This window comes from Canis lupus, chromosome 9, assembly GCF_048164855.1.
Source record: "Canis lupus baileyi chromosome 9, mCanLup2.hap1, whole genome shotgun sequence".
Classification (NCBI taxonomy): Eukaryota; Metazoa; Chordata; class Mammalia; order Carnivora; family Canidae; genus Canis; species Canis lupus.
The window spans coordinates 63140390-63159333 of NC_132846.1; the positions used below are offsets into that span (position 1 = coordinate 63140390).

At 41.2% G+C, this 18944-nt stretch overlaps 1 protein-coding gene and 1 non-coding gene across 7 annotated transcripts in view; both read right to left on the reverse strand.

Moving 5' to 3' along the window:
* The window catches only part of TTC7B (tetratricopeptide repeat domain 7B), a 250588-nt gene that overhangs the window by 167462 nt on the left and 64182 nt on the right, over positions 1–18944 (reverse strand). For all 6 annotated transcript variants that reach the window (XM_072839681.1, XM_072839676.1, XM_072839679.1 and 3 more), the window contains one exon: positions 14644–14774. In XM_072839681.1, the coding sequence (XP_072695782.1) occupies positions 14644–14774 (131 nt within the window). The remainder of the gene's footprint in view (positions 1–14643; positions 14775–18944) is intronic.
* Positions 18799–18928, reverse strand: LOC140640789 (small nucleolar RNA SNORA11). Its single transcript, XR_012037422.1, has one exon. It is a non-coding gene; the product is annotated as a small nucleolar RNA SNORA11 (small nucleolar RNA).

The window sequence follows — 18944 nt, forward strand, 5'->3', positions numbered from 1 at the left end:
TACTTGCAGCCCGTTTAAAAAACCCTACACGTGCTCTCCAAACCTGCTGCCCACATTTGCTGAAGTCAGAAGCCCTTCAGAGGCCCAGCTGTAAGCCAAAGCCCAAGCATTCTAGAGGTCTCACAATTATTCTCCATACAGCATTGAAGCAATTGCTAGATCTCTAACTTTCGAGCTTCGGGAAATAGCAAAGAAAGCACACAATGAGCAGATGTTGTGGGATGAAATCCAGGTGGGCAACCCTTGGATTTGAACTCCATCCCAGCATCTTATCAAAACTGCCTGGCTCCCTCCCGACTTAGCACTTGGCTCTGCAAGTGCTGAGGGGTAGGTGTTCCTCCTACCCCTGCGAACTGTCATTTTGGCTCTACTATAGGCTCCTCCCTAAGGCATCTTCCCAGTGCTGCACATGCACCGAGTGTGGTCTCTTGTAAGTCTCTCTCAAGATGATCTCATCCATTCCTCCAAGCTTCAGAAATCGTCCACATGCTGCCAACTCCCAGAGTCATCCTCTTTGCCACAGACTTTCCCTCTGAACACTAGACTCATATGTGCAACGGCTTCCTTGACATCTCCCCTTGGAGGCCCAACACTTAAACGTTAAAAAATTAGCCTTCATTTGCTTTCAAGAATCGTTTTAAAAACAACAAAACAAAACAAAAACCCACCACAATTACTTTAAAGCAAAAACAATTCGCCACAGCACAGAAGGAAACTTTTAAAATTGTCTGGAAATTCTACCACACAGAAATAGCCAGTTAACATATGTTGAACAAGAATCCAGGTACCTCTAAACATATGAATCAAGGAAAAAAAGATAAAAATCATTTTACGAAAATTGAGATTGTTATGTACGAGTTTTAAATCTGAACCATTACATTTAATTTCGCTTAAACTTAACAAGAGAAACTAAAACGTGACCAAAGGAATCACTCAATTTCAGAAAAATGTGGGGTTTTTCTATAGGTAGTCATTAAAGGTCTGGGCACTTGTCCTAAAGATAAAAGCAGATCTTATATTTATTATACATGTGTGTGTGTGTGTGTGTGTGTGTGTGTGTGTGTAGAGAGAGAGAGAGAATAATGATATAGACACAGATACATCTTAACAAATTAAGTTTTTTGATCCATAGAAGTAGGATGTCTTCCCATTTATTTAATTTCTTTCAACACTGATTTGTAGTTTTCAGGGTATAAGGTTTGCACTTTTTTATTATCCCCACATATTTTAATCTTTTTGATGCTATTATAAATGGAATTGTTTACTTAATCTCATTTTCAGATTGTTCATTGCTCATGTAGAGAAATAAGAGTGGTTTTTAAAAAATATTTTATTTATGAGAAAGAGAGAGAGAGAGAGAGGCAGGCAAAGACACAGGCAGAGGGAGAAGCAGGCTCCATGAAGGGAGCCTGATGTGGGACTCGATCCCAGGTCTCCAGGATCAGGTCCTGGACCGAGTGCGGCGCTAAACCACTGAGCCACCCGGGCTGCCCCAAGAGTGATGTTTTGATATTGACCCTATATTCTATAACTTTGCTGAAATCCTTTACTAGTTAAAATAGAGTGTGTATGTGTGAATCACTTAGGGTCTCCTGTATACAAGATAATGTCATCTGCAAATAGATACTTACTTCTCCCTTTTTAATCTAGATGCCTTTTATTTCTTTATCTTGCCTAATTGCATTGGCTAGAACATAAACTACAATATTGAATAGAGGTAGTGAGAACAAACATCCTTGTCTTGCTCCTGATCTTAGGGGGGAAAATCGTCTTTCACCATTATATATGTTGTTAAATATGGATTTTTCATAGGTGCCTTCTATCAGGTTGAAGATGGGAACTTCCATTCCTAGTGTGTTGAATGTTTTTATCATGAAAGGGTGCTGCATTTTGTCATGGGCTTTCTCTACATCGACTGAAGTTATCACTATCATGTAGGTTTTGCATTTTATTCAACTGATATATTACATTAATTGATTTTCAAATATTAAGTCAACCTTGCATTCCTGAAACAAATTGTGCTCAGTCATGGTGTATAATCCTTTCTATATGTTTTTGGATTCCATTTCCTGGTATTTTGTTGAGGATATTTGCATCTATATTCATAAGGGATATCAATCTCATAAAAAGAGGGAATATTTTCCTCCTTTTCTGTATTCTGGAAGTTTTTATAGTAGTGCTGTCATTTCTTTAATATTTGGTATAATTTAGCAGTGAAGTCAACTTGACCTGTAGTTTTCTTTATGGGAAGGTTTTTAACTACAAAATTAATTTCTTTAATAGACACAGGAATATTTGGGTTATTTATTCCTTTTTGAACTTCAATAGTTTGTGTCTTTCAGGGAATCTGTCATTTTCTTTAAGTGATCACATTTACTGGCATAAAGTTGGTCATAATTTTCCCTTATGATCTCTTTTTAAAAAAAAAGATTTTATTTTTAAAGTAATATCTACACCCAACACATGGGGCTCAAGCTCACAACCTAGAAATCGAGAGTCACTTGCTCCACCAACTGAGCCAGCCAGGCACCCTTCCCTCGCAGCCATTTAATGTTTACGTATCTATAAAATTGTCTCTTCTTCTTGGGTGTTGTTGGTAATTTATGTCTTCTCTCTTTTATTCTTGTTCAATCTTGTTAACAGTTTACAAACTTTATGGATCTTTCCAAAGAATCCTTTTTTAGTTTCACTGATTTTCTCTGTTTATCTTCCTACTTCACTGATTAATGTTCTGATCTTTATTATTTACTTCTTTTTGCTTGCTTTGGCTTTAATTTTTTCATTTTCTAGTTTCTTGAATTGTAAATTTTGACCACTGATTTGAATATTTTCCTAAGACATGCATTTAAAGTTATAAATTGTTATATTGTTTTAGATTTGTAGAAGCTCTATCATTAGGTACATACACTTTTAGAATTATATCTTGTTAATTGATCCTTTTCTTACATAACATCTCCCTTTATCTCCCGTAAATATTCCTTGTTCTAAATTCTACTTTCTGATGTAATACAGTCACTGTGGCTTTGTTTTAATGAATTGTTTTCATTGTATATAATTTTACATTTTTTCTACCTATATATTAATTTTAAATGGTTTTCTTATAGATAGCATATATTAGGCCTTGCATTTTCATCCAATTTGAAACTGTTCAGACCATTTATTTGGTTATTTAATAAATAGTTATTTAATGTAACTATTGACATGATTGGAACCGTCTTGCTTGCTGTTTCTTTTTTTTTTTTAATTTTTATTTATTTATGATAGTCACACAGAGAGAGAGGCAGAGACACAGGCAGAGGGAGAAGCAGGCTCCATGCACCGGGAGCCCAACGTGGGATTCGATCCCGGGTCTCTAGGATCGCGCCCTGGGCCAAAGGTAGGCGCTAAACCGCTGCGCCACCCAGGGATCCCTCTTTTTTTTTTTTTTTAATCATCCCATCTGTTCTTTGTTCCTTTTTTCTCTCTCATTCTTCTTTTTTTGTATTGATGATTCCATTTCATTTTCACTAATGACAGTTAATTATGTTTGTCTATCTGTCCATCTGCTCTTTTTTTCCTCTCTGCCCCCCAACAGTATGCAACATAGCTCTTTAGCTTATCACAGTGTATGTTCAAATAATATTACATCAATTTATAAATATTATAAACACCATATAATAGTATACTTACATTTCTTCCCTAAACTTTTGTGTTATGGTAGTCACACATTTTACTTCTATGTTATATAATCCATAATATGTTGTTAGCATTGTTGGTTTAGGTGATGAATTATAATTTTAAAAAATTAAAAATAAGAAAAAGTCTTTTATATGCATGCTCGTTGTCACCATTTATGATGATCTTCCTCTCATTGTATGTATCTGTATTTTCTTCTGCTTGAACTTCTTTAACATTTCTTGTTATACAGGTCTGTTGGTAATGTGTTCTTTCAATTTTTGTTTGTTCTATAAAAAACAAAATCTTTGTCTTTTTTCTTCAGAGGAGTTTTGAAATTTTTCATCCACTACTTTAAAGGCATCTCTGTGATATCTTCTCACTTGCATTGTTTCTAATGACAAATCTGCTTTAACTATTAGCTTTATTCTTCTGTCTTTAAAGTTTCTTCTTCTCTGGCTTCCTTCAAGATTCTTTGATTTTCAATAGTTTACCTATAATATGTCTATATGTATGTTTTTATTTATCCTGCTTAGGGTTCTGAGATTCTTGAATATATGGTTTGCTGCATTTCAGTAATTTTTAAAAACTCTCAATTGTTTTCAAATTTTTCTTTTGCTTCAGTTTCTCTCTCCTCTACTTTTGGGACACCAAATACATATTTTTTCTGTATGTCTTGGATGCTCTGTTTTGATTTTTTCCCCACTCTTTTTGTTCTTTTTGTATTTCTATTTGAATCATCTCTATTAACCTATCTTCAACTAAAAGATTTTTTTCTTAGCTGTGCCCAGTATTCTAATATGTCATCAAAAACTTCCTTTATCTCAGGGCACCTGGGGAACAATGTGACTCTTGATCTCAGGGTTGTAAGTTTGAGTCCCATATTGAGGGTAGAGATTACTTAAAAATAACATCTTTTTTTTTTTTTAAAGATTTACTTACTTATTTGAAAGAGAGAGAGAGAGAGAGAATGTGTATGAGTGGGGCAAGGGGCAGAAGAAGAGAATCTTCAAGCAGACTCCCCGCTGAGTGTGGTCCTGACATGGGGTTAACCCCAAGACCCATAAGATCAAGACCTCAGCCAAAACCAAAAGTGGGACACTTAATTGACTGAGTCATCCAGGTGCCCCTAAAATAAAATCTTTTAAAAAATTTTCTTCATATCTTATATTTTATTATTTCTAGGATTTCAATTTTATATTTTCATAGTTTCCATCTCTCTGTTGCAATTCCCATCTTTTTATGTATGTTGTATGCCTTTTCCACAATATCCTCTGACATATTATTCATTGACATTTTTAAGTTCCTATCTGATAGTTCCAACACCTTGGTCATTTTTAAGTTTGGTTCTGTTTACTGTTCTTTACAATAGTTTGCTTATTCCTGTTTCTGTGTGTATTTGTGTATATCTCATATTTTTAAATTCAATGTTGAAGATTGTGTGTGGAGAAATAGACTGAGGTAAATATTTATACCTGAAAATGGGCACTCTTTTTCATCTATAAGGCAACAAATGTGGGGAACTTGAGTCAATCTAGTCAGTAGTTGAAGTTGGGCTGGGTTTTGTTGTTTCTAGAGATACCTTCAATGCACCACAGACTTCAAATTCCTCAAGCAGTGGGCTACCAACTTGTGCTTACTGTGGGACCTGGGATGACAGAGTGTTTTTCTCAGTGTTTCTGTTCCATCCTATTTTCAGCAGTCCTTGTAGGCTTGCACTACAGAGGGGATTTCCCTCCAATTTCATGGCCCTTTCCCCATGGCATTCTGCCATTATGCATTAGTTGGTACTGTGTTTGTTACATGGTTGGTGGTGAGGGGGAAATTCTTGGATTTTCCTGGTCCAGCTTCAGTCTCAGAAAGAGTCTATATAGCTGGAGCTCAGGGATGAAGTTCATCCTCAGGGGGTCCTTTTTGGGCACCTCCCTCCTAACTCCCAGAATGCCTTCTGGGACAAGAACCACCTAACTTCCACTTCCAGGAAAACTCTGAGCATGATTAAAGCTCCTAGAAGTCCAGATTAACCCTAAAATATAAATCTCTAGTTATCTTAATAAATAACATCATCCACCCAGCTGCCCAAATCAGACACTGGGGCGGGGAAAGGAAGAGGGGTTGTAGCAAGGCTTGATACCCTAACACTCTCAAATTTATTACCACATCCCTCCTAATTATTTCTCAAGTATGTCTGTAATCTATTCTATTTCTACAACCATTACCTTCATGGAAGGTAATCACTTCTTATAAGATTTCCACAATAGCCTCCTAAATAGAGTCTCCATGTCACCTCCTGCTCCTTTTCTTTCCCACTTTCTACAAGCAGCCTGAATCACTTTCTATAACACAGTCTGGGTCATGTTGCCCTTGTGATCTTCCTCACCCTTCAGGCATCACCTTGATTATCACCTTGTTGGAAGGCCTTCTCTGGCTACCTAACATCATGTAGGCCTGCCTCTGTTATTCCCTCTCACAGCAAGCAGCCTATCCTAATCCTTCACTGCACTTATTAGTATATTTTTTTACTTGATTATTGGCTGTCTCCCTCTGTGGTGCAGAAACTTACACAAAGTCAGGCCACATCTATTTCATTTACTAATATGTTCAGTGTCTACGGCAGTGTTTGGTACAGGGTAAGCATTGAATATATATAATAAATGAATGAAATACATAATGAATGAATGAGTGAATTTGCAAGACCAATCAGAAATGCAGAAAAAAAGCAGTAAGATAGTAACCTACTGTGCACTAGGTACTATGTAGGTACACAGGCTCTCTCATTTACTCCTCCCCAAAAAGAGATACACACTACTACCCCCTCTTCACTATAGAAGGAAGCGAGGCTTTGTTCCACTGTGTGGGTTGCCCAAATTGCATGGCTGGCAAGTGTTAGAGTTGGTGCTGAAAACTCAGGTCCCCCAGACTCTGTAGTCCAGCTCCTTCCCCTTGTCCCATCAGTCTTCGTTTACTTGCAAAACAAAGTCCAAAAGACTAGAAGTCAGAGCTCCTAGGATGAGGGTTTAGGTTACAAATGGGAAGAATGGGAAAGACACAAGGGGGGAGGGAGACAGAATAGCTCGGCTCAGGGTTTACCCTTCAGTCTAAGCACCTTGGATTTCATCCCTTCTTCACATCTCTAACACATGGGCCTGGGCAGGAGTATTGTTTGGCAGTGGCGAAGCCACTTGTTCTGAGGATAAACACTTCCCTGCAAGAGGACTGCCAACAAGCATCCTTAACAAGTGCAGCCTGCTTTGGCAATAGCATACACTTAATGACTAAGGAAGCATGATAGCAAGGAGGCAGAGGTCAAAGACTTTAGGTCAAAACTCCCAGGTTTAGGGGCATCTGGGTGGCTCAGTCAGTTAAGCATCTGACTCTTGATTTTGGCTCAGGTCATGATCTCAGGGTCCTGGGATCGAGCCCTGCATCAGGCTCCATGCTCAGCATGGAGTCTACTTAGGATTCTCCCTCTCCCTCTGTCCCCTCACTCCACTCATGCTCTCTTTCTCTCTCTCTCTAAAATTAAAAAAAATAATAAAAAATAAAAAGACCCAGGTTCAAGGTCAGGTTCTAATACTCCTCACTACTTGTGGACTTAAGACAATTCTTTCAATCTCTCAGACTTTCACTATCCTCATCTGTGTAATGGGGATAGTAATATATACCTGACACTATTGTTATGAATTGTAAGTGGGAAACTTAGTGAGCATATAAACATTATAATCCTTAATGGAGATATATTAAAGAGTTACCTTCAAGTAGGAACAAAATAATGACATTTTCTACCACTTTTATTTTTTAATATTGTTTAGAAAACCTGGAGATAGGGGAAAAAAACCTGGAGATAGGGTACGAGAGAAATTCAAAATTCAGTTCAAGGGTCCTCTCTTTTAGAAGCCATCCCTGCACTAGCACGCTGGTCCCCCAAGACCCTTCTCTGGGCTTACAGAATCCTCTGAGAGGTTCCCGCCAAAGCACTGCCCACACTGGCTATGGACTTGGGTCCTCATGAGATCATACGTTTCCTAAGGACAGGCTCTGAGGCTTATTGACTACAGTGCTCCCGGTGTTAAGCACACTGTAGAACATAGAAAGCACTCAATATTTGTGTAAGCGGATTAAAAAATTCAAAAGCATTGCTATATGGGAAAATATATGAAAAAAAAATAACGATCCTATTCACAAAGCAATACAAACAGAAAAGATGTGGGAATAAAATAGACCTACTAAAATCTCTGAAACAAAGTATTGTAAAATGGCAAGAGATATCATGGTCATGGATGAGTGAAGACTAAATAGAATTCTCCGAATTATATATAGGGTTCATAAAAATCCAACCAATCCTAACAGGATTTTTCTAGAACTCAACAAAATTATTCTAAAATTGACCTAGAAGTATCATCAGAAAAGAATAAGGGATATTCTGAAAAATAGGAGTAATATGTAGTTAACAATCCTTTCAGATGTTAAAACCCATGATAAAGTAGTTATTGAATGATGTCATACTGGTGTGATATAAGATTAGCAGAACAAAATACAAAAGCCAGAAATTACTGTTGTATCTAAAATTTTATTGAATGACTTGAAATATATAACAGCAAATATGAAAAAATAGAGATAAGATCACCTTAAAGTGGTAGCAAAATTTGAGAAAAACATTAGAGTCATATCTAATATCACACAACAAAATAAATCCTGAGAACATTTGGAAATTAAAAGTTGTTTTTGAAAATATGAAAAAGGACTGAAAAATTTTTAAATACTAGAGGGAGCTTATCCCAATATTTCAGCTTTAAAACAATGAAATAAATGTGACTGAAGAAAATCAGATTCAACTATATACAGATTTTTAAATTTATGAGCAACTTAAAAATGGAAATTTACTGAGAAAATATTTAGAGCAAATATGATTAAAGGGTTAACATATTTGTGATATAGGCTTTATTCAAATTATCAGAAAAAGATTTCACCCAAAAACTGGACAGAAAGTATACACAGAAACAAAAGGGATATAATTAGGTTAAACATAAAGTTACCATATGACCCAGCAATTCCACTCCTAGGTATATACCCAAGAAAAAATGAAAACATTGCCCACACAGAATCAGGTATGCGAACATTCGTAGAAGCATTACTATAATGGCCCAAAAGTAGAAGCAACCCAAATGATAAATGATAAATGATAAATGATGAATGGATAAACCCAGTGCAGTACATCCATAAAATGGCATATTATTTGTCAGTAAAAAGAAATGAAGCCCTGGCACGTGCCAAAGAAGCCAGCCATAAAAGACCACATTTGTGGGATTTTATTTGTATGAAATGTCTAGAATATACAAACCCATTCAGACTAGGGGAGATCAGGGGTAAATGGGGAGTGAGTGCTAGTAGGTACAGGGTTTCTTTTTGGGGCAACAAAAATGGTCCAGAGTTAAATACTGGTGATAGTTTCATGACTCTAAATATATTAAAAAGTACTGAATTGTATACTTTAAATGGGTGAATGAGATGGGATGTGAATTCTAGCTCTATTATGCTGTAATCCAAAAAAGAAGTGAAACATAACCCATAAGCGAATAGATGGGAAAAACTTCAACCTGACTGACAAAGAACTGCAAACTCAAACCTCAAGCAAGGGACCATTCCACCTGGCAGCCCAGCAAAAATGACTTCGGCAGGATAGCAACCCCGTCGGGAGCACAAAGCAACCACTATCCTCCCGAACTGCCAAAGGGAGGAGATGTCAGGAGGCCTTGCGGAAAGCAAATGAGACATAATATGTAGTTAATGGGGATGTCAAAAATATGTCCAGGTGTGGGAACCCACCCTTGGGAAACAAGGCAGGCCAGGAGGGCGCCACCCGCAGGGAGCCCAGCGGGGGGTCCCAACCAGCAGAGGCCAGCCACCTCTCCATGAAAACACGGCAGGCTTCTGACATGATGGTGAGTGAAAGAACACGGACACAGAGCTCCATAACGCCGTAATGGTACGAGGGCCAAGACTGAACGAGAATGTGCGAAAATTAAAATAAGCTACTGTTCTTCTCTGGCTTCCAGACTTTTCTAACTCAGCTTTTAAGTGCGTGCAGTCGGCAGACGGCAGGCCTGGGTCAGAGCACATTTAGTGGCTGGCTGGGCAGTCTCCTGATGTTTTAAGGAAGCAGCTTGGGAAGAATGAACAGTTCCCTGCTGCTCTGGCTCCAGTGGGGAGCTGGGGAAGGGAGGGGGGATGAGAAGGAAGGGAGAGGGGATGAGAAGGAAGAATTTTTTTTTTTTTTTTGTCTTCCATTTTACAGCTAAAAGCATGGCTGTGTGGACTCCCAGAGTCACACCCTGCCTCTCCCATGGGCAGCACTGAGTCCTTCTCCTGAGACATCATCTAGTCCACCTAGGTGTCCAGCACCTCGGCCCTGTGACTGCAAGCTTGTCCTCTAGTGAGGAGGTAACACAGGCAGGGCCCGGCCTTGCTGACCAGGGAGCCCCTCTCTGATGGCCACAGAGGAATTCCGGGGGGCGTCCAGCAACACACGGGGACCAGCTGTGTCTCCTCAAAACCTGAGCGCTAAGGCCGCCCATAAAAAGTCTGCGGGGATCCCACAACTTAGCATTAACTTCTTTTCTAAAATAGGGTGTGAAGAAGTGAACTGTCGGCAGAAGGTAAAGTTCCACCCTGGCACGGCGTCTGCTCAAGAAAGCCCTAACCAGCTGGTTGGCTGATGCCTGCAAAGGACAGAGACAGGATGATTTCATTTGCCAAAAGCAGGGCTCATATTATGATATTCAAAAGTGAAGTCATCTTTATTCCTATCATGGCACCACAAGAAGCTCCTCGTGGGGCAGGTAACTTTATTTACTGTTGGCACACTGCCACCATCTGAAGATAAACAAATCAAGGACAGCCTCTGTCATTTCTAATTCTATCTGTTCTAATTCAATTTTTTGATTAAATCATGGTATATGCACAATTTTAGAAGTATCTCTTATTCCCCTTCAGAGAACAAACTATCAGAGAAAATTAGGTGACTCCCATAACCCTAATATAACAAGGACAGCACTAAACAAATATTTCATCGCCCTGCTTTTGTGTATTCAGTTTTCTTTGGCCCTGCCTCCACCTTTGGACAAGGGGTTGGGGGGACAAGGACATGTGGAAATGTCCCATGCCACGTGAGGAACCCTGGTGGCTCGCTGGCTCTTTAGTTCCAGACAAATCAGGTGGTGTGAGCCCCAACATGAAAATGGAAAGCTGAAGCACACAGAAACACACGAATGGACCAAGGCCCAACAGTCAGAGGCAAACACAAGTCCAGAACCTAGATATGATACCAGGACTCCAGGGCAAGCTGCTGTCCCCATTATCTTCTGTACAGGAAAGGGAGAACCAAGTCCTCCTGAGAAAAATTACTCCATAAATATTCTGTTAGAAATTATTTAACATTCTGGGTGCGTGAAGTGGCTCCGTTGGTCAAAGTCTGCCTTTGGCTCTGGTCATGATCCCAGGGTCTTGGATCAAGTCCTAGGTCAGGCTTCCTGCTCAGCTGGGGGTCTGTTTCTCCCTCTTCCTCTCCCCCCTACTTGTGCCTTCTCTCACTCACTCTCTCTCTCTCAAATAAATAAATAAAATCTTTATAAAAACTTATTTGACATTTTTAATAAAACAGCATGTTTAGAGTATTCCAGATTTTTATTGATCTGAAATCTTCTAAGATTAGTAAAGAGTATACTGCCAGGTGACACAGATACAGACCATATAACTGTTGCTAATCACACACTAGGAAGTACTGAGTTAACCCACTTTCCCTCACCATAGCCTTATAGCTATGTTACATATGAGGATCCTGGGGTGGCACAGAGAGGTTGAGTAACTTGCCCAAAGTCCCACAGCTCAGAGGTGGCAAATCCAGGATCCCAGCACTGACCATCACTTTACCACTGTGCTCTGTTCCATCTCACAGCTCAAGTTAGCTGCCTCGAGGGGCAGCCATGGCCGCCTGCCTCCTGAAGAGTTATTGCCCATCAAACACTTCCCCTATTCAGAGAATCTGGCTGCCTCAGATACATGATTTGGGGGCTTCAGATCATGAAAAGATATTGACCATGACACCCCAATCTGTCCCCAAAAGTTCTTCCCCAATTTTTTCTTGCTAGTGAATGAAGTTAAGAACCAACACTTATAAGTAAAATGTCAAAAGGTCCTGGCCAACAGAATTTTCTTCACTATGGAATAGCTGGGAAATGGAGGGAAACCACTGAAACCCATGGCCTGTGCTCAGCAGAACCAAAACAGGAACAGAGCGTGTGGGGCTTTCTACAGTCAAGGCCTATAGACCCAGAAAAACAAAGCACTATTTAGCTAGGCTTGTCCCAGCCTGCCTATTTCCCTAACAGATTCTATTCAGATTTCCCCAACAGATTCAGATTCTATTTCCCTAACATTTCTGTTTTCAATTTAGCATAATTCTTAAAAGTCTATTTAAGTTCAAAATTAAAAAAAAAAAAAAAAAAAGTCCAGGCAGGTATCTTCTGCATAGCACCCCCACCTTGCCCTTTAAAGACCTTGAACATCCACCATTCTCCGCAGTCACTTAAGGAAGACCGCTTTCCCCCTAGACTTCCCATCAATCCACAAATGGTTTCTTGAGCACTTACTACAGTCAAACAGGCATTTGGTTCGCTCAGTCTCTCCTGGTACTAATATCCCAGCTTGCTGAGGCCTCAAGCGGCTTCCCATAAAGGAAAAGTCATGCTGGAAAATCAGAGCCAGAAAGGTGAACATCACCTTTGACTGCTAAGATTGCACCCCAAGCTGAGGCAGCTTCCCCACGCTACCCAGCACTATGGCTGGCTTGGCTGAACACTTACTGAGCCCTTCGTGCAGGTAAGGGTATGAGGAATGACACAGCGTGTGCCTGTGTGCAGGGTTCAAGGTAATGACATGAGTGAGCCCTGAAATGAGTGTCGGCAGAGTTCTAGTCCTAGCTTCAGCCCTGACTTCTGTGCATCCTCTCTGTCTGGGCCTCTGTTTCATCTTCCAATCTGATATCCTCTGACCCTTGTCTCCCCAAAAACGCATGCAAAAATCTCTTTTAAGTCCTATGATTAGGGGCACCTGGGTGGCACAGTCAGTTAAGCGTCCAACCCTTGGCTTTGTCTCAGGTTGTGATCTCAGGGCAGCAGGATCGAGCCCCATGTTGGGCTCCATGTTCAGCGTGAAGTGTGCTTGAGATTCTCTCCCTCTCCTTCTGCCCCTCCTCCTCACACACTCTCTCTCTCTCAAATAAATAAATAAAATTTTTTTAAATGCTGTGATTATAGCATTTTTTAAAATGCCGTGATATAACAGTCTGACCAAAGAACCAACAGTGAATAGGTGGCTCTATGTGAGCACAATGGCAAGTACACCCAGGCCTGCCAATCCCCAAGTCATTAAAGACCCGTGTAACAGATGCACCTCCTCTCTGCCAGCCAGGAGATGCCAAGATGACAGGGCTGGACAACTGGTGGACAGTAAGGTACAAAGCAAGGGTCCCTACATGGCAAGGGCTGTGGGTGCAGCGACAACAGGTTGGCTGCGCTAAGCAGACGTCTCCACTTTCAAGTGCTGGCCACCAAAGACGCACACAGTGAAGACAATGTGGATTCTGAAAGCAGGCTGCGTGATCATTTTTCTAAAGATCATACCATAAATTATGAATAACCAAAACTTCCCTTTCTCATAGAAGCCTTCCGATAGGACATTTTGGCAAGATGGTCAGGTATCTTCCTGAATTCCTAGCTGTCACGACCCGTGATTTATAACCCATGCTGGTGCCACCCAGGTCCAAAGCTAGTCCCATTATTCCTCCCTAGTCTTCTCTGTGGCTCTCATCTGCACTCCTGGCCCGTTACACAGAAACTCTGATCCTCGTCACACACATCAGCACGCTGGAAGACTTACGAAAACAAAATCACTTCCGTCTGTACACTTACAGCAAAACAAAGCTAACCAGACTTCGGCAGCCTCCCCCATTCTGATCCTTAGGGACAGAGAGCATCCAAAAATTGATGGGAAACCACACGAGTCATTTTCAGTTTCACGGGATTTCTAGTCATTTTAAATAACCTCACAGAACACATCTCTGGGTGTGAAGGGGAAAATATTAATGTCAAGCCTTGGTTCGAATGCCAGGAAACTCTGCCATGGGCAGAGATGGCTGGAGCCCATTGTTATCAGCAAAAGTAAGTGACATTTACGAAGAATCCAGTATATTTCTGCATCGGGACAGGATGCGGGAAAAAATCCCTTTATTTACAGGATCTTTTACAGTCCCTACCAGAAATGAAGTAGAAGCTATTATGCTCCTTTTATAGATGGTGAAATTGAGGCAGAGCATGAAGGAACAGTAAAGAGCAAAGCCAAAAGCCAGCGATCCTTCCAAATGGACAAGTTGTGCAAACCTGGCTGGTGTGCCTGATGGGGCCTCTAACCTCCTCTGCCCAAGGGTGTGAACTCAGGGCCTCCTGCTCCGGTGGCCCCCTTGTCAGCTGCTGGTTCCACCACAGGTGACTGCTGACTGCTGGCAGTAAACCCTCCCTGAAGATCTCAGGGGATCCACACCTGCTCCAAGTCGGTCAGCCAGGAGTCCCCAGCAGCCTTTCCATGTAGCTACTGAGGTAAAGCCTCCCAAACCCCAGATGCACATCATGTTGGCATATTGTCCAGACAAGTACAAATGGAGCTCAACCTACTTTGCACAGGAGAACGTGAATGACTAACCAGCTCCGGGGCGCACTGTCATTTCTGCTCTGGGGATGTTAAAACGCTTCCCAAACGCTTTTCCCGAGGTGCTACAATCACCACCAGCTCCTTTGCACTGAAGAACATAAGTAAAGCTTTGCATCCAGAGGCAGATGTGCTGAAGGTTTTCCAGAGGATGAGCACAGTTCTCTAGAGTCGGACTGGAAATTTTTAAAAATTATCAACTGGAACGAACACACGGTCCTCACTTACCCTTTCTATCTCTTGGAGGTAGAGGAGAGCAATGTCCCCTGCTTTCTCATAACAGGTGATGACATCCTGTTCCCGGTCCACGTGGAGGTTACTGGTAGAAGAGGAAACAGGCAACTTCTCTAAACAAAGTCCTTAAAAAAAAAAAAAAAATACAAAACCTGGTTGAGTTGTTTTTCGTGGAGCTTAGTTTTTCAACATCACTCTAGAGGGCCAGAAGATGGCACGAGGATGGCACCAACTGTCCAAAGAAGCAAATGCTCTGCCTTCTACCCTCCCTCACTGAGAACATTTGACGTTAGTATCCAGGTGGAGAATCTGATCAGGTACTATACCATGATCCCATTCAGATGTCACAGAGCTTCTCATCCAAGGACATTGCAAGGTCCTTGGAGTAAAGCAAAGCTAGGCTCACAGCACAATACTAGCTAAGGAATATCTTCTATCCCAAAAGGTCCACTTAACTGATTGAACATAAACATGATATTAAACGATCTTGGGAGTCTCAGTTACTAGGAAAATCTTCCTAGTATCTCCGGAGCTTCAGAGTTTTGCAGTCACCATAGCACCACAGACCAGAGATCAGTTATGGGCTAAGAAAATACCAGAACTGCTTTGTGGGCATTTCTTTGGAGATGGAGATCCTCCTTGCCAAGAGAGAGCTCAGGGCCGGGATGTATGAAAGCACAAAGGGCTAAAAAACGAAACAAAACAAAACAACCAGTGTTGGGAGGAGCAGCTGGTGCCTGAATGACCACCAACCTGTAGGTCTGCTCTGGGCAACCAGCAGGGAGCAGCAGGCCCCGGGGCTCCACTCACAACCTGGTAGAGAGAGGGCACACTGCAGGGAGGGGGGCTGGTGCCTCCACACAGGAGGGCCTCTGCTGCCGTGAGTGCCCTGGGACACATATATACACACATGGGACACTCATTCCACTCCAGGCAATGGCGCAGGATAGGGTTTGATACTGACAGAAATGGGGTCTGGAACTGGAAGAAGCCAGAGAAATGCCCCCAGAGAACCCACTCATTTTACAGACCAAGAAGCTGAGATCAGCCACAGTAACGCAAGTGACTCGCCCCAAACCTGGCGAGTCATGCAGCCAGCCCATGACACAACAGGAATCTGAACTCAAGTCTTTGGCCTTCCAAACAATAGTCATCCACTTGGTTGCTAACTCTCAGAGCGGATGCCACTCCAGACAGGGCGCCAGACACATCAGCAAATGACCCACAGTTTCATGTGCCATCATTTTGAGAATGGCCTCTTCCAAGCTGCTCTTATCAAACAGTGCTTGTCCCTCCAGGCTGCAAAAATCCACGAGAGACAGCTGTACCAAACAGAAAGGAGGAGAAATCACTTCTGTTCACAAGGAGCCAGCAACGGCAGGCAGCGTGCCTGGGAGCTCACAGATTATGAGTCCATCGCAGAAGGTATGGCTCGAAGGTTTTATTTTATTTTTATTTTATTTTATTTTATTTATTATTTTATATTTTATTTTATTTATTTTTTTGACAGCTGTTATTGAGGTAACATTGGCATATAACAAGCAAAACATTTTGTCAATATTTCATCATGATGGGTTTTTTTGTTCTTATTTAATTTTTTTTATTAATACCAAAGTCTACAGTTAAAACTGCATCAGGGTTCACTGTGTTCTGTCGTTCACAAGTTTTAACAAATTCATAAGGTCATGTCTACCGTTACAGCACTGTACAGATTTGCTGCCCTAAAAACATCCCATGCCCCTCTAATTCATCCCTACCTTCCTCCTCCTGAGCCCCTGGCCCCACCACTCATCTTTTCACTGTCTTTACCGTCTTGCCCTGTCCAGAGTGTCACACACTTGTAATCCTGCAGCACACAGCGTTTTCAGTACCAGCCTTTTCAGACTGGCTTCTTTCACTTCTTTCACGTAGCATTTAAGGTCCCTGCACACCTTTTTGTGGACTGATCATGATCACTTCTTTTTGTTTCTACATAATATCCCATTTACTCATTAATCCATTGAAAGGCAATTGATTCCAAGTTTTGGCAATCATGAATAAAGCTGCTATAAACATTCATGGGCAGGTTATTGTGTGAACATAGCCTTCAACTGAAATGCTTAAATATGAGTGAGACTCTGTAATAAATAGCTAAATAAATATACTTTGTTTACAAATAGCAGGACACCTGGGTGGCTCAGCGGTTGAGCATCTATCTGCCTTCAGCTCAGGGCACGATCCGGGATCCAGGATCAAGTCCCGCATCTGGCTCCCTGCATGGAGCCTGCTTCTCCCTCTGCCTGTGTCTCTGCTTCTCTCTGTGTGTCTCTCATGAATGAATGAATGAATGAATGAATGAATGAATGAATGAAATCTTTAAAAAAAGAACAAATAGCTTTGAAACAATATTATAGTTAGCTTTGTAAGACACTGCCAAACTGTCTTCCAGAGTGGCTGTTAACCATTTTGCATTCTCATCAGCAAGGAATGAGACTTACTGTTGCTCAGCATCCTTGTCAGCATTTCGTGTTAATCAGTTTTTTGGATTTTAGTCATTCTTTTAAAAAAAAAAAAAAAAAAAAGATTTTATTTATTTATTTATTTATTTATTTATTTATTTATTTATTTATTTGAGATAGAGCACAAGCGGGAGTAGAGGAGGGGGAAAGGAAGAGGGAGAAGCAGACTCCCCACTGAGCATGGAGCCCAACTCAGGGCTCTATCCCAGGACCCCAAGGTCATGACCTGAGCTGAAGACAGATGCTTACATGACTTAGCCATCCAGGCACCCTGAGTTTAGTCATTCTAATAGGTGTATGGTAGTGTATCCCTGTTGTTGTAATCCCTAAAGACATACAATGCTTTTTTTTTTTTTTTAAGATTTATTTATTCATGAGAGACACAGAGAGAGAGAGGCAGAGACACAGGCAGAGGGAGAAGCAGGCTCCATGCAGGGAACCTGATGTGGGACTCGATCCCAGGTCTCCAGGATAACATCCTGGGCTGAAGGCAGGAGCTAAACTGCTGAGCCACCCAGGGATCCCCCGATGCTTATTTTCCATCAGTATACTTCCTTTGGTGAAGTGTCTGCTCAGATCGTTGGCCCTTTTTTCAACAGGGCTGTTTGTTTTCTTATTGTTGAGTTTTACGAGTTCTTTGTATATTTTGGATACTGGTCATTCATCACATATCTGCAAATATTTCCTTCCAGTCTATGACTTGTCTTCATTCTCTCAACAGTGCCTTTCACAGAATGAAAGTTTTTAGTTTTGTTTTTTTAAAGATTTATTTATTTATTCATGAGAGACACAGAGAAAGAGAGAGGCAGAGACATAGGCAGAGGGAGAAAGAAGCAGGCTCTCTGTGGGGAGCCCAATGTGGGACTGGATCCTGGGACTCCAGGTTCATGCCCCGGGCTGAAGGCAGATGCTCAACCGCTGAGCCACCCAGGCATCCCAGTTTTTAGTTTTAATACTGTCTAAACTATCAGTTTTTTCTGGCATGAACAACAATTTTGGTATGGTATCTGAAACCACACTGCTTGGGGATTCCTGGGTGGCTTAGTGATTTTGCACCTGCCTTCGGCCCAGGGCATGGTCCTGGAGTCCCGGGATCGAGTCCCACATCGGGCTCCCTGCATGGAGCCTGCTTCTCCCTCTGCCTGTGTCTCTGTCTCTGTCTCTCTCTCTGTGTCTCTCCTGAATAAATAAATAAAATCTTTAAAAATAATAATAAATAAAACTACAGTGCCAAACCCAAGGTCATCTAGATTTTCTATGTTATCTTCTAGAAGTTTTACAGTTTTGCATTTTACACTTAGGGCTACAGTCCATTCTGAGTTAACATTTGTGAAAAGCCTAAGGTTTGTGTCTACATTTTTGTCTTTTGCATGAGGATGTCCAGTTGCACCAGCACCATTTGTGGAAGAAACTATCTTTTCCCCATTGAATTGCCTTCACACCTTTGTCAAAAATCAGTTGGGTATATTTCTGGCATCTCTGTTCTGTTCCTTTCATTTATTTGTCTATTCTTTCCCCATTTCCCCAATACTATGCTGTCGTGATTACTGTACACCATTTTATTTTAAATAGCTTTACTGAGGGATAATTTATATGCCATAAAATTCACTAGGTTAGGTACAATTCAACAACCTTTATTTTATTTTTTGACACATGTAGGGTATTTGTTCATAGGAAGGCCACAGGTTTTGTGCCCCTTGTCACAATGAACCCAGATTCCTGTTGGGTGTGTTGTAAACAGAGGGGCCATTTCTTCAGGCCCCCTGCTCTGAGCACACCCCTCAACAACTTTTAATA